Source organism: Pseudopodoces humilis, chromosome 3 (assembly GCF_049639895.1).
Source record: "Pseudopodoces humilis isolate 2021_Gansu_Grassland_sample_001 chromosome 3, ASM4963989v1, whole genome shotgun sequence".
Classification (NCBI taxonomy): Eukaryota; Metazoa; Chordata; class Aves; order Passeriformes; family Paridae; genus Pseudopodoces; species Pseudopodoces humilis.
In genome coordinates this window covers 99,649,819-99,664,163 of record NC_142202.1, presented here as the reverse complement: position 1 = coordinate 99,664,163, position 14,345 = coordinate 99,649,819, and the positions used below count along the sequence as shown (strand labels likewise).

At 46.0% G+C, this 14,345-nt stretch overlaps 1 protein-coding gene across 2 annotated transcripts; it reads left to right on the top strand.

The window, feature by feature from the left end:
* The first annotated feature begins 3,745 nt into the window (after window positions 1-3,745).
* Window positions 3,746-14,127, top strand: ODC1 (ornithine decarboxylase 1). Of its 2 annotated transcripts, none has more exons than XM_088053538.1 (11): window positions 3,746-3,926; window positions 6,924-7,069; window positions 7,236-7,409; window positions 7,575-7,747; window positions 8,065-8,199; window positions 8,357-8,438; window positions 8,774-8,857; window positions 10,135-10,297; window positions 10,386-10,498; window positions 10,761-10,975; window positions 13,657-14,127. In XM_088053538.1, the coding sequence occupies exons 2-11, from the start codon at window positions 6,968-6,970 to the stop codon at window positions 13,796-13,798; spliced, it is 1,383 nt and encodes a 460-aa protein (XP_087909664.1). In that variant the 5' UTR covers window positions 3,746-3,926; window positions 6,924-6,967; the 3' UTR covers window positions 13,799-14,127. The 2 variants fall into 2 exon arrangements, with proteins under 2 accessions (XP_087909664.1, XP_014106855.2); XM_014251380.2 differs by having other exon boundaries at window positions 3,747-3,926; window positions 6,921-7,069.
* Window positions 14,128-14,345: the final 218 nt, after the last annotated feature.

The window sequence follows — 14,345 nt, the reverse complement described above, 5'->3', positions numbered from 1 at the left end:
CTAGAAAATGTGTAATAAAAGATGACAAAAAGTTCATCCTGGAAACATTGTTTTCTCTAATGGTCTTTATTGGATGTCAGGGACAGTTTTCAGGTCTTCTCTTCTCTTCTCTTCTCTTCTCTTCTCTTCTCTTCTCTTCTCTTCTCTTCTCTTCTCTTCTCTTCTCTTCTCTTCTCTTCTCTTCTCTTCTCTGTGTCAATGAATTGAAAGGGAATGAAGAGCTGCCAACCCAAGAGAGCTGGAGGTAGGCCCATGAGATTCCCCCATGCACATATTCTGCATCCCACAGCCCACATGGTATCTCCACCTCACATGTGCCCACATCTCAGCACACCCCTATATGGAATTTACTCTCTACAATCCTTGGTAAGTCACTGAATCTTCCTCCGAGTCACTTTTTCATCCATAAAGTGGAGGTACTATTTACTAGCCTCCGTGAACTGTCACAGGGCTTAATTTCTTAAGAAGCGCAAAGACCCTGGATAGACTCGGAGGGAAGGAAAGCAGTTGAGAAATTCCAGGCATTACCTTGAGGTTTCCTCCAGCTGCTGTGGTGGTGCTGGCCACTTCATCTCTCTCTCACTGAGCTGCTCTCCCCACCTGGCCAAAGCTCAAGGAACCTGGGGCTTGGCTCCAGCTTCTCCTAAATTTAGGGGTAAGAGCTAGGACACCCATCATTCAGCAGGGTGAGGGCCCACCAGGCTGCTGCTGCTGTACTGCAAGATGTAGGACACACTGACAGCTATAGGGGAGTCAGACAGTCCTCCCCATCCCCTGTCCCTCCACAGCAGCAAGGGCCCTGTGTGGAGAGAAAGTGAGGAGCAGAAACATCAGGAAGATATGGCCACATTCTCCTACCAACAAATGCTTTTCCAGTGCCCTCTTCTGGAAAACATTTTTGACCCAAGCAACTGTTTCATATACAGTAGTCTGAGACTGGTGGTGACTTGCCAAGATCTGCAGGAGCATCCCCCAGTTCTTCACACCCAGGAGCTGTGCTGCCCCTGTGACTGGTGGAGCTGTGCAGCTGCTTATACCCTTCAGAGCAGCTTGGCCAGACCCTCAGAGTACTGGCCAGGAAACTGGAAACAAAAGACATGCCTCCTTTTTTGAACCAGACATGCCTGAAATCTTGACTGCCCTCTGGCATGGGGACCCATGGGTCCTGAGCTGGAGCACCTCCTGTAAACATTATGCTCCTCAAAGCCAGCCCTTGTTACCACCAGCTCCCAAGGATCCTCCAGAAACAAGAACTGGGAGGAGGATGAAATATTTGGTAATCCCATCCTTTCGAGGAGCTGATAAAACATTGCTATTAAGCATCTGCAAACAGCTAATGACTGCATCAATTCCTCAGGTAATTGCATCCTGTGGTTGTTTTTGTCACCTCTTTCCCTTGGAGCAGTCCAGCCTTTCCTCCCCAGCCTCGGGTACAGTTCCATTTTGTCTCACACCAGAGCAGTGCCTACCCACTGGCCCCTGGCCCAGACAGGGTCAGTCAACCGGGAGATGGCTCAGGACAGCCACAGGCTCTTCTCCAGCCCCAGCCAGAGGGCAGAAGATGAAGAGGGAACAGCTGGCACCAGAATTGTGTTGGAGTGCTGGGCGCAGGTGATGACCATTGTCCTTATCTGGACCACAGCCCTTGTTTGTGAGCCAGCTCAGTAAGCAGCTAGCTCCTGTGGTGGTGGCACAGCCCTTCCCTCTCTGTCTGCTTTTCCAAAGCTTAATTCCAACTCAGACTACTCTGTGATTCTGTGATCCCTGTTTGTTCACAGTCGGGAGAAGAAAAGTTAAACTATATCTGCTGCCCACAGAGCCAACTCTAGAGGCATGTGAACCCCATTATTTTCCCTGTTAACTGGCAGGGGAGGTGGTGTGAAATTCCTGAGGGATTAAGATGAGTTAACTCAGCAAAGACAATGCTTGTGTAGCAGCCCTACTGCATCAGGGAGTCACTGTCGAGGACAGGTAGTGTCCTGAGGACCAGCTGATGCAAGTGCTACACACTGGGATAGTTTCCCCCCACCCCTTGCTGTTATTTAGAAAACCTTCTGTAATTCGTGCCTGGATGTGTGATGACATGCACACACACCAAGTACATATATATTTAAAGTATCTTAGGATAGGTCGTTCTTTCTTTCATTAAATTATTTTAGCGAAAACCAGCATCTCTGTCCCCTGACATTTCTTTTGGCTGTGTCCCAATCTACCTTTTGTTTATTATCTGCTTGATCTTGGTGTTTTCCTTTATGTCAATCCTTCAAGGGTTTCTTTTGCAGTCCCAGCCTGGTGCCCTTCACCCCCAAACCGTCTCAAGAAGGCAGGGGCTGTGGGGTGCACAAGAACATCCCATTTATCTGCTTCTGCCTGAAATACAGTGGGTTTTCCAGCTGAGCTTGGTGGGAGAGGTGGGAGGATGGTACCTCTGAGGCCAGTGAGCACAACCTTTTACTTTGGGTACCTCCAGAGAGCATTCCACACCCCACAGTGTCTATTTTCCATCTCTTTTCCCCATGTAGGACAGAGGGTTTTCTCCATCTTGCAGTGCTCACTTTCCAGCTCTGAAGGATGGTGGGGGCTGCCCAGGTATCTGCTTTCAGAAAGCCATTAAAATAGCCTTCGGTGACCTGGAGATGGGGAGCAGGAGCACCCTGACCTCTGTCCTGCAGCATGGGCTGCAGAAAGGTTCCTTGCCTCTCTTATAAAGGCTCCAGAGGTGGCAGGGTGTAAAAATCACCTTTTCAGCATGGCAAGGGCAGCTCCATCCTCCCACAAACACTGACAGGGCAAGGACTCAGTCCATCTACCATGGGGTGAGGCTCGAACTGTTTAAAGAAGGGAGAGGGGCAGAAAATGTCTGTCCTGGCAAGGGCAGAAAGCACAGCCGTTCGGGGCTAAACCAGAAACGATTGAAAGCATCGATTGATACTGTCTTTCACCTTCCATCGACGACCATTTTTAAACGAGACAGCAATACAAAATAACCTTAGAGTGGAAACAGCTACCAGTGTCAGGACAAGAGAGGATGGAAAAACCGTGGTCGGCGTTACGGGAAGTGTTTTGGATAACACCCTCGGTGGTCAGGGATGCAGTCAGGGATAGCACCGCTACGGACAGCAGCCAGTGCCGAGCACAGGGGCTGCGAGAGCCGCACAAACTGGATGGCTCTGTCGGTCCACCGACACGCCGGCTGTGACACACTCCGTGTCCCCTGGCTCAGCAGCGCTTTCCTCCAGTATCTGCCGAAGGCATCGCTTGGAGCCGCAGCCCTCCGGCCTCCTGCAGCCACTTTTTCACGCTAAGGCTGAAGTACCGAACCGGGAGTACCGACCCGGGGATACCGAACCGGCGGTGGGGACGGCGCTGGTCATGCACCTGCTGGCAGCCGGCAGGGCTGGGGTCGCTCACATCACCCCCAGGTGGATCCCGTCCCGGGCGGCCCCAGGGGGAAAGGGCGTCGGGGGTGGGGGGTACAGCCCGGGCAGCGGCTCGGCACGGCAGGGGCAGGATCAGAGGGCGGGCAGGGGCAGGGGCAGGAGCAGGAGCAGGGGCCGTGCCTTGCCGGGCCGGCCGGGCGGGGCGGGCGGGGGGCGCACGGCGCCGTGCGCATGTTCTGCCGTACGTCACAATAGCGGCGGTGGGAGCGCGCCCGGTCCCAGCCGATCGCGGCTGGTTTGAGCTGGTGCGTTGCCACAGCGACGCCGTGGCGCTATAAATAGGAGCGCGGCGGCCGTGGCGAAGCTTTGTCAGCCGCGGCGCCTCGCTCGTCCCGCCAGCCCCGCTCCTCCTCAGCCGGTCCGGCGCTCCCGCCCGGCTCCGCGCACCGCGCCCGGCTCGCAGGAGGAGGGGGAGGCGGCTCGGAGCGAGGGGATCGGCTGCCGCGGGGGCTTGACATCAGCTCCGCCACCGCTGCCCGAGGCAAGGTGAGGCGGGCGGCGGGCTGTGCCGGGGAGCGCTGCGGGCTGTGCCGGGGAGCGCTGAGGGCGGGCGGGCGAGTAGCGGGGCCGCGGCGGAAGCGGCCGGCGCGCAGCCACGTGTCTGCGGGGCCGCTGCCAAGCGGAGCGGCCCGGGCTGGGCGCCCGTGCTGCCGCCGGGCACGGGGAATCCCCGGCCGGGAGGCGGGAGGCTCCGGGCGGCTGTAAGCGGGCCAGACCGGCTCCCCGGCTTGCCTGGGGAGTATTGGCGGCAGTTCCCGGCAGCGGGGGAAGGGACGGCCCGCCGTGGCCGCCGGGCTGTTTCCGGGGTGGGGAAAGGCAGGTGCGTGGCAGGAACATGGCAGGACCAGGGCTTGGGGCGCCCGGGCTCGCCCTGGGGCCGAGCGGCGCCGGGGCGCGGGGCGCTGCCCCCCCTGCACACCCGGCGGGCACTGGCCTGGACCGCGGGAGCGAATCAGAGAATTACAGAGTAGTTTGGGTTGGAAGGGACGTTAAAGACCATCTAGCTCCGAGTCTGCCTACGGCAGGGACACCTTCCACTAGACCTGGCTGCTCAGAGCCCCGTCCGACCTGGCCTCGAATACCCCGAGGGATGAAGAGGGAGCCCTTCTCCCGCGGAGCGCTGGGGTCCCGGGGTGGGGGCCGGCCGCAGGGTGATGTGAGCTGTAAGGAAGGTGCACCCCGGGGCTGACAGGCGCCTCCTCGGGGAGCTGCGGTGTCAGGCTGGGCGTGCAGTGCCCCGCTGCCGAGCCGGGCAGCGCAGCCCCAGCCTGGCCATGTCAGACTCTGCTGCGGGACCGTGTGGCTTTGCAGGGAGAAGGGCGCAGGGCAGCCGGCCCCATCCGTGCCCACCGCAGCCCGCAGCGCTCTGCAGGCTCTCGAGGCAGCGGCGCCTCGGGCACCTTTTCCAGACGCAGCTTGGCTGTTTGAGTACAGAGCCTACAGGCATGACTCAGCTCTGCCTAAATACAGCTGCTGAATAGGGGAATATTCTGGAGAACAAATTCTAAATGAGCATAAATTGCCTTTCTTCTGGGGAGCTGCAGACGCCTAGCACACGGTCCAAATAGAAACATACTTTGGGAGGCTACAGTTTGCACCTACGTGATTGTGTTCTGTCTGTATGCTGCGTAGTTACACTGTAGTTGAAATTTGTGCAATGAGGTAGAAACGGAAAGCTTGCAAGAACTTTTTAACAAAATCTGTTGTGGCCAGTAAAAGTAATTTCCCTTTTACATGTTAAAAGGAAAAGTGCTTTTCATGCAGTGCTCTGCAGAGGGGAGGTTAAACTAAATTTTTCCTGATGCTGTTCACTTCTTTTAACCACAGCTGAAGAAGTCCCTGAACTGCTTTCTGCAAAGCTGCAAGTCTGTGATGAGATGCAACTTCTTAGTAACAAACACCTTTCTGAAATGTGTTTAATTTGCTGTTTCTTATGGTCCTTTCAAAGAGGCTTTTAAGAGGAGACTTTAATCCAGCTTGTGGTAGAATTATCACTGCACGTGAATGAGAGCAGAGGGAGAATAAGGCTCAGTGGATTGTAAGGTTTATTAGAATCAAAGCTTAATCTAGTTTGAATCTCAAATTTGATTTGTCTCTGATAAGTGGGATGATCAAAAGATGTGACAAGGTTCTTGTTGCCATATGTTTCTGAAGGTTGAAATTAAGTATAATTGCTGATGTTTCAAAGTTATTCAATAAAATTCAATGGATTTTGTTATACACACATGGAATGAATGATTCTATTGGTTTAAGAACCTTGTTAATTTGTAACAGCTACAAAACATCCTTTTTCAATTGGTTTATAGCCAGGCTTTTTGAAAGTAGAGGAAACAGTAGCATAACTTAAAATCAGTGAATAATTCAGAGTTTGCATAATTTTCAGTCCTAGTCTGCATGACTAGTTTGAGTGTAAAAATTGCTGAGGGAAAGAAGAGGGCTGGACCCCGTTACATGAAACCATATCTCCCCTATGAGTGACTTGCAATGCTGAGGTCTTTGAAAGCTAGCACACACTGCTTAACAGCTTGATGGAGAATGCTGTCGTTCTGTATTTGGACTACCCAGTAAAAGGGTGGCCCATGGACTTCATGGGTGGCAGAGGAGTATGCTTTTGCTCTTTAGTGCTAGTTCTCAAGGGACTTTCTACTTGGCAGGTAGATTTCTGTTAGCAATGAAGATTTCTAATGGACTGCTGTAAAATCCTGTTTAAAAGTGCTAATTGGGGTCACTGTTAAGACTTTGTCTGCAGGTCAGAGTTACAAAGTGTGTATCTGCCACTCATGGCAGCTGAGGTTTTCACATAACTTGGAGGTCATGAGTAGAACAGGGAAACTCTAACTACCAACAGAATAACTTCAAGGAAAGCCCTGTTCTCATGTCTGCTTTATGCATAATCTGAACTATATTGGGAATCCATGTATTTTCCTGGCTTGGACCTAATGAGAGTTGTTACTACTCCCAAGTCAGTAACAGTCTTGGATTCAATTGGTAATAACAAGTAAACCCTTTCTTCTGAAACTGGTGAGCTAAAACAGTGCTTAGGGGTTGTTTTACAAAAGAAAAGTGGTAAGTAGACACTAGCCATAATATTAATAGCTCTGATGTGGAGGTAAAAGAAAAGTCAGCAGAAATTTCCAGAGAGACAGACTAATAATATTTAACAGTGTTTATTTGATTGTTTTTTTTCTTTGAGTAGATTCGGAGCATTTTAGAGTTGTTGAGCAGAGGAGAACTTGCCTTCCAGCTAGCAAGTTTATTTTGGCCTGCCTCTTTGGTTGTGATTATATCTGTTCTGTCATCATGCAAATGTCTAATATATGCAGCTATTGGTGATCACTGTAGAAGCTGTATAATTGTAAATGAGACAAGCATAAAATAATGGACATATAATGACTATATGAATCTAAGTGAAGTATTGAATGTAAACTATAGGAATGCAAATTAAGTCATTAATATCTTTCTTTCTTTTTTTTTTTTCAGCAGTTCATACCCAAGTTCTTTCACATAAACCTGAAATCCTGGAAGTCATGAGTAACTTCAGCAAAGAAGAATTTGAGTTGACCTTCCTTGATGAAGGCTTTACTGCCAAGGATATCCTTGACCAAAAAATAAATGAAGTGTCATCTTCTGTAAGTATAATGGGAGAACCACTACATTTCATGATGCTACAAACTTATAAACTAATAGAACAAGTTGTCCTTGCAAATGATCCACAAGACAGCCCCCTCAAATGCTGACCTCTAGGCTTATCCTGTTATCTGTTGTTTGTAACATTAAGATGTATGTTTGCTCTAGGATGATAAAGATGCCTTCTATGTTGCTGACCTTGGGGACATTGTGAAGAAGCACATGCGGTGGCATAAGGCCCTTCCTCGGGTGACCCCCTTCTATGCTGTAAAATGTAACGACAGCAGAGCTGTTGTGAAGACACTTGCTGTTCTTGGGGCAGGATTTGATTGTGCCAGTAAGGTGAGATCTCAACTGTCTTCTGGTCTGTGACGTTAGTATCTGTTCAGCCTTACAAAACATGTTTGTATAAAATTAAGCATTACTGAGTGCTGTTGCTTTTGTTCTGATTACATTAATCATCCCTCTAGAAATATCTTCTACAAGTGTAATCTGTTATTTCTTCAGACGGAAATACAGCTGGTACAGAGCATTGGTGTGCCTCCTGAGCGAATAATATATGCAAATCCCTGCAAACAAGTATCTCAAATTAAACATGCTGCCAGCAGTGGTGTGCAGATGATGACATTTGACAGTGAAGTAGAACTAATGAAAGTTGCAAGGGCCCATCCAAAAGCCAAGTAAGTAGTGCTAATTGTTCTATAATTATTCCTTGGGTTCCCAAGATACAGAAATACCTGCTTTATCTGAAACTTGTTCTTCATTAGTTTAAGGTAGTCTGCAAAACTGTGAAATAATAAACGTACTTTTAACCAGTGAAATCTAATCTTGTAGAGTTTACTGGCACTTCAGGAAGACTTACACAGAGCAGCTTATATAATACCTTTAATATTAGTCTCAAAATATCTTTAAGCTTAGTCTCATTCTGAGATCATAGCTGCCTGATGATGATGTCTGTTATAGTGAAACTTAACTCCTCATTTTTTCCTGTTTCTAGGTTAGTGTTGCGCATTACCACTGATGACTCCAAAGCAGTCTGTCGTCTTAGTGTTAAATTTGGAGCTACACTTAAGACTAGCAGGCTTCTTCTGGAGCGTGCAAAAGAACTTGACCTTGCCATTGTTGGAGTTAGGTGAGCTGACAGTATCAAAACGCAGTTGTATTGAATACGTTTTCTTTAAATGGTCTACCTGACAATAGAGATGCCTTTGCATGTGATGACATGAGTTTATACAAAACTTCTTGATTAATTTGCCAAATAGCAACTGATATTTTGTATCTTTTTGTAGTTTCCATGTTGGAAGTGGATGTACAGACCCAGAGACCTTTGTTCAAGCCATTTCTGATGCCCGCTGTGTGTTCGATATGGGAGTAAGTCTAATTCTGCTTTCTCTGGAACTACTGCTCAACTGTTGTGGCAAAACTGAATGAAGTGTACAACTGTTTTGGGGTTAAAAGCTAGCTGAGTCACTGGCTTCATGTTGTTGGAATTTTTTAGGTCTTGTTAGCTTACTTTACCAGCTTGGCAAAACTCATCTACAGATGCAACTAAAATTGGCAGCTTAAACTCAAATGACTGTTACTTGAACATGTGTTAGCTCTGTTTCAAGTGTTAATGAAATTACTTCACGTTAGTTTTTAAGATAAAATGATAAATTATAAATTATAAACTTTTCTTGACAGTGTTGCTCTTAATCTCATTCTAGGCTGAACTTGGCTTCAGTATGTATCTGCTTGATATTGGTGGTGGCTTCCCTGGTTCTGAAGATGTCAAGCTTAAATTTGAAGAGGTATAACTTTGCTAAGAAGTTCTCAGGTTGTGGCGTTTGCTTGAGTGTTGATCTGGATTAAATAAAATCTTGGTTTTTCTGTTTGTATGCGGACACATGCAAAAATGTGTCTGCTTGGTCAGAAATTTAATTAAGAAGAAAAGAGGAATTAATCTGAAAACCAAAAATTAGATGACCTCATTAGATATGTAGCTAAATGACTGCACAAACATGCAGAAGTCTCAAAAAAGTAAAGCCAGTTCTAACTACAGGCTTGATTCTTACCAGCATAGACTTCTTCCAGTTGGTGCTATACTTCAGACTGAATAGATTGGCACTGCTCCCAAACAGGGTGAAAGGGCTGTCCTGAGCTCATATGGTCCTTAGGGGTGGCACCATACGAGGGCAGTGTCTGATTTTATTTAGAACTTGCTTTTGGATAATTTTTAAGTTGTTCAGTGTTTTCTAGTCTGCTTTACCTCAGCAATAGCTCTGCTGTCAGAAGGGTCAAGGGGGCTGAATATTGATAGGACTTCCACTTAAAGCAGCATTGTCAGAGCACCTTACCTCCTAACCCAAGGAGGTGTTAAATGTTACATATTAACACAAGGATACAGTAAGTTACATAAAAAGAGTTTTCTTATAGTAGTGTGAGCTAACATTGTAGCACTTCTGGTACCTCCTGATGAAGTCTGGCTTCTCATAGTGCAGTATGGCATACATGAGGCATCAAAAGCAAATTATGTCATTGGGCTCCATGGCATGAAAGAGTCATGTTGCAGTTAGAGGCAGCTTCAGGACGACTTCAGAACCTGGAAATAACTGTTCATGAAGGCAATTGAATTTTCAAGTATAATGGTAAAACCCTCTGTATGTTTATGATACCATGAGATGACATCTTTAGGATTTAGTAAGCTGTGGAATAGTGCATAAGTAGCAGCACTGCAAGTGGACTTCAAAGCAAATTTGAAGTGTGGGGACCCGCAGAGCATTAATGATGTTTTAATGAGCCTAGGAGGAGTGATTTCCTTCAGCCTCAAACATGACCTGTTTTGTTACGTAAACTTTAGGCTGCAGGTGATGTCTGCTTTTGTTGCTTTGTATAAATTTAATTGCAAACAAGATTTTGAATGAGAAAAAAAAGCAAAAGCAGTCAATAGAAATTACAATAGATGTTAATAGATGTTACATGTTTCACTAGTGTATAATTTTGAATTTGAGGTTCTTAATCTCAGACTTCTAAAATAGCATGTGAGTAACTGCTGAAATTTTAATACTGGCATCTGATTTTTCCCTAGATCACAAGTGTAATCAACCCAGCACTGGATAAATACTTCCCTTCAGATTCTGGAATAAATATTATTGCAGAGCCAGGAAGATATTATGTTGCATCTGCATTCACACTGGCAGTCAACATCATTGCAAAGAAAATTGTGTTAAAGGAGCAAACAGGCTCTGATGGTATGTAAATTGAGACCTAGTCTTAGATCTAGCCTGCTGTGTGTTTCTTTCCAAGACTTTTTCTCACTGGTGTCACAACTTCTTCCAGATGAAGATGATGCAAATGACAAAACCCTTATGTACTATGTGAATGATGGGGTCTATGGATCATTCAACTGCATCTTGTATGATCATGCACATGTTAAGCCAGTCCTGCAAAAGGTATGCCTGTTCAAAAGTATCACATGGATGTAGGAAAATCCTTGTCACAGCAATCACTTCTCAGTTCACTGCTCCCTTCATCTTGCCAGACTTCGGCATTTTAACTTATGAAGCATGCAGTGAAATTAACTTAAAGCCAGAGGTGAAGAAGAACATGCAAGTAGCTCTTCCTTTTCTTCAGAGGTGGAATGTTACACTATGATATTACTTCTGGAACCTCTGTTTTGATAGTCAAATAATTAAACTCCTCTCTCTTCTTTAGCGGCCTAAGCCAGATGACAGCTGCTACTCCTGCAGCATTTGGGGACCAACCTGTGATGGCTTAGATCGGATTGTTGAGCGGTTTAATATGCCAGAGCTGCAAGTTGGTGACTGGATCCTATTTGAAAACATGGGTGCCTATACTGTTGCAGCAGCTTCTACTTTCAATGGATTCCAGAGGCCAACAATTCACTATGTGATGTCCAGACCAGCATGGTTAGTATCTGAATATCTTGATCCTGTCAGTACTTCTGACATCACTGTAATAAATAACTCATATCAGTTGGCTATTCCTTAACAACAGGGGTAGTTGGGTGCCACAGCTCTTGTAAAACCTCCTGGTGTGGAAGAAGGCACTGCCCCTGAAGGTTTTTGCTGTGTATTTAGAAAAATGCTGGTGCTACTAATTACTTTTCTCTGTTGTACACACTTATAGGAGAGATGCTTTTAAAGGGGCAATGTTAAGAGTCTTCATTAATCTGTATTCTAGCTAGTGATTTCACTACTGCACAACATACAGAATCATTATGAATTCTTTAGCTTCTGTGGCTAGTAACCAGAGACCAGACAATCACAGTTATAATATGTATATGTCTTCTAAATTAGTAGCTTTCTAAATCCTGACTGCAGGATGCAGGGACATTCAACAATGTTGCTTCACTGTTTGTTTGAGAGCTATTCCTTGGTTTAGGCTGAGCTCTGGCTCAGTGCTCAGTGCAGAGTGCTAGATCTCCATGGGAAGTTATTAAACAGGTAAGCAAAGAAAGCAGGACCTTTCAAGTGCAAGGATACTGTGAAACTGCAACTTAAACAGCAGTTTAAAGTCATGGGTGCTCTGCAGTGCAGCACAGGTTAATGAATTGTGCCTTCTATAAAAGCGGGGTTTCCTGTAAGAGGAAGCCCTTACTGCTCTGCTGGTATCTCCCTGCTGAACTGGCAGAAGGCTTTTGGGCAGAAATGTTACCCTAAAGCATGATTAGCTGTGCTATTGGGTTGGTCTTGAATTTATTGAAAATCTTTTTAGTTCAGGGGAATTCCTGACATAAAAGTAAGAGGAAGCGTCCTCTATTCCTCTGCTAACCCTGCCAGTATAAGGAGGACTTGTATTGTTGCTTTCCCTTAGTGAAACCTCTGGTCCATTGAAGCATTTTTAAAAACACATGAAGCTTTTAGACTTCCCTTAACACTCTAAAACTGTGTCTAATTGAACTAAAAATGGCTCTGTGGGAGAATAATTAGTGTTTTCACTGTATCACTAGGCTGCTGTTAAATTTTAATACTTGGTCTGAGGCATGCTAAGCTTAATTATGCAAATATAACTCATGCAAGGCCACAGCACAGCCCTCTTTCAGCCCTATGTGTGTTTTCTGTTTTGGCAAGAGAACTCTGTGATAGAGGCTGGCCCTTAACTGAGAAGCATGTGTCAATGAGATGATGGTGCAGATCTTTCTAGGATGGGCAAGTCTTTTGTAATATCATCTATGCATTGTAAAGGTGTACAACTAAATTTGTGGCTAGAAAGTGTGAAAGATAAAGGACAAGATGTGATTACATGTGTCTAAGTAAAAACTGGTAATGCATGAGGAGCCATGCAGTGGCACTACTGTTGGCCTTGCATACCTAAGATAACGAGTAGATGACACCAAGCTGAGTGTTGCTTTTGACACACCTGAGGGATGGGATGTCACCCCACACCTGAGGGACCTGGACAGGCTTGAGAAGTGGGACCATGGGAATCTCATGAGGTCACAAGACAAAGCACAAGGTGCTGCACCTGGATGGGGGCAACCCCTGGTATCGCTCCAGGCTGGGGGATGAACAGATCCAGAACAGCCCCTGCTGAGAATGACTTTGGGGTGCTGTGGATGAGAGGCTGGACATGACACACCCATGTGCCCTTGCCCCAGAAAGCCAAATGTGCCCTGGGCTGCACCCAAAGCAGCGTGGGCAGCAGGTGAGGGAGGGGATTCTGCCCCTCTGCTCTGCCCTGGTGAGACCCCCACCTGCAGTGCTGCATCCAGCCCTGGGGTCCCAGCACAGGAAGGACATGGACCTGTTGGAGTGAGTCTGAAGAAGGCCACTAAGTTGATCAGAGGGATGGAGCACCTCTGCTGTGAGGAAAGACTGAGAGAACTAGATCTGTTCAGCCTGGAGGTGACCTTAGGCCTTGGGGTGACCTTATTGCAGCCTTCCCATAACTGAGGGGGACTTACAGGAAAGATGGGGCAAGACTGTTTGCAAAAGCACATAGTGAGAGAATAAAGGGTAATGGCTTCCAACTGAAAGAGAGGTCTCATCCCTGGAAGTGTTCAAGGCCAGGCTGGATGTGTCTCTGAGCAAAAGTCCAGAAACTCAAGTCAACTGAAGTTTTTCTGAGGTTGTGTTTTAGTACAGCCCTTGTCTGAGTATGGAAGGAGTTGCATGGTTCTTACTGATCTGGTCAGCTCCTTTATATTCCTAGTCTGTTATCCATAGTTTTTCTTGATTCAAGTTACCCACTAATGTGAGGGTGTGGGATAAGTGACAGTCAAGTTGTCATTGATTTTCACATCTGAAATTCTGAACTATTGAGCCCAAAGTAAGCAAATCTGTATAGCATGAGGTGTACAGATGTAGCTACAGGTATATGGGTGCATCTTTGCAGATCTAAATCCTACACAGAAATGGTAAAATCAGCTTGGTATTGGCACTTACCCTAAAGCCTAGCCAGCCACAAACAACCTGCATGGATTCTGCTTTCATTTTTTATTTTTTTTTCCCCTATGACAATAATGTCTGGATTGCAGGTGATATACAGAGTTCATTTCATGCTTACTGGCAATTAAAAAAATGTACCTTATATTTTTAGGCAGATTTTAATGAAACAATTTATAACTCTTTATTTTTTTTCTTTCTAGGCAACTAATGCAGCAGATCAAGGAGCAAGGGTTCCTAGCTGAGGTGGAGGAGCAGGATGTTGCTAGTCTGCCAGTTTCTTGTGCCTGGGAAAGCGGAATTGAATATCCAGCAACTTGTGCTTCAGCTAGTATTAATGTATAGGTAATATTTAGTAACTAAGTGCAAGATTAGTCATTGAATTTAGGGCATTTGGGGGACTGTTAACTTAATTCTTGGTAGAATTTTTAAGTGTTTTTTTAACATTTAGGTTTGGCAAAAGACAAATGACTAGGAGATGGGTCACAATTATCTGTGTTCCTATGGAAACTATTTGAATATTGTTTTATATGGATTTTTATTCACTTTTCATGTATGCTACTAAAGACTGACCCTCAACTGTCAAACAAGTATTTGTAGCTTGTGTATGGCAGAACGGGCTAAGCTTAGTGCTTTGTGACCTACCTGTTTTAAAATAAAGTATATTGAAATAACTGGTCCTGTGGTTCGTTAATCTGTAGAAAATTAATGTGTCATGGATGGCTCTTACAGCAACATGCTGCAAGCCCAACTTATTAATAAATGGATCTCCCCTACCCTTTCTCTCCCAACTGAAGTGAAGGAAACCTTCAGTGGGTAGGGAAACTCAATTGTCTTTTTTCATATGTGATTAGAAGAAGGTTGTCTGTCAACAAATTGAATACTGTGCAAA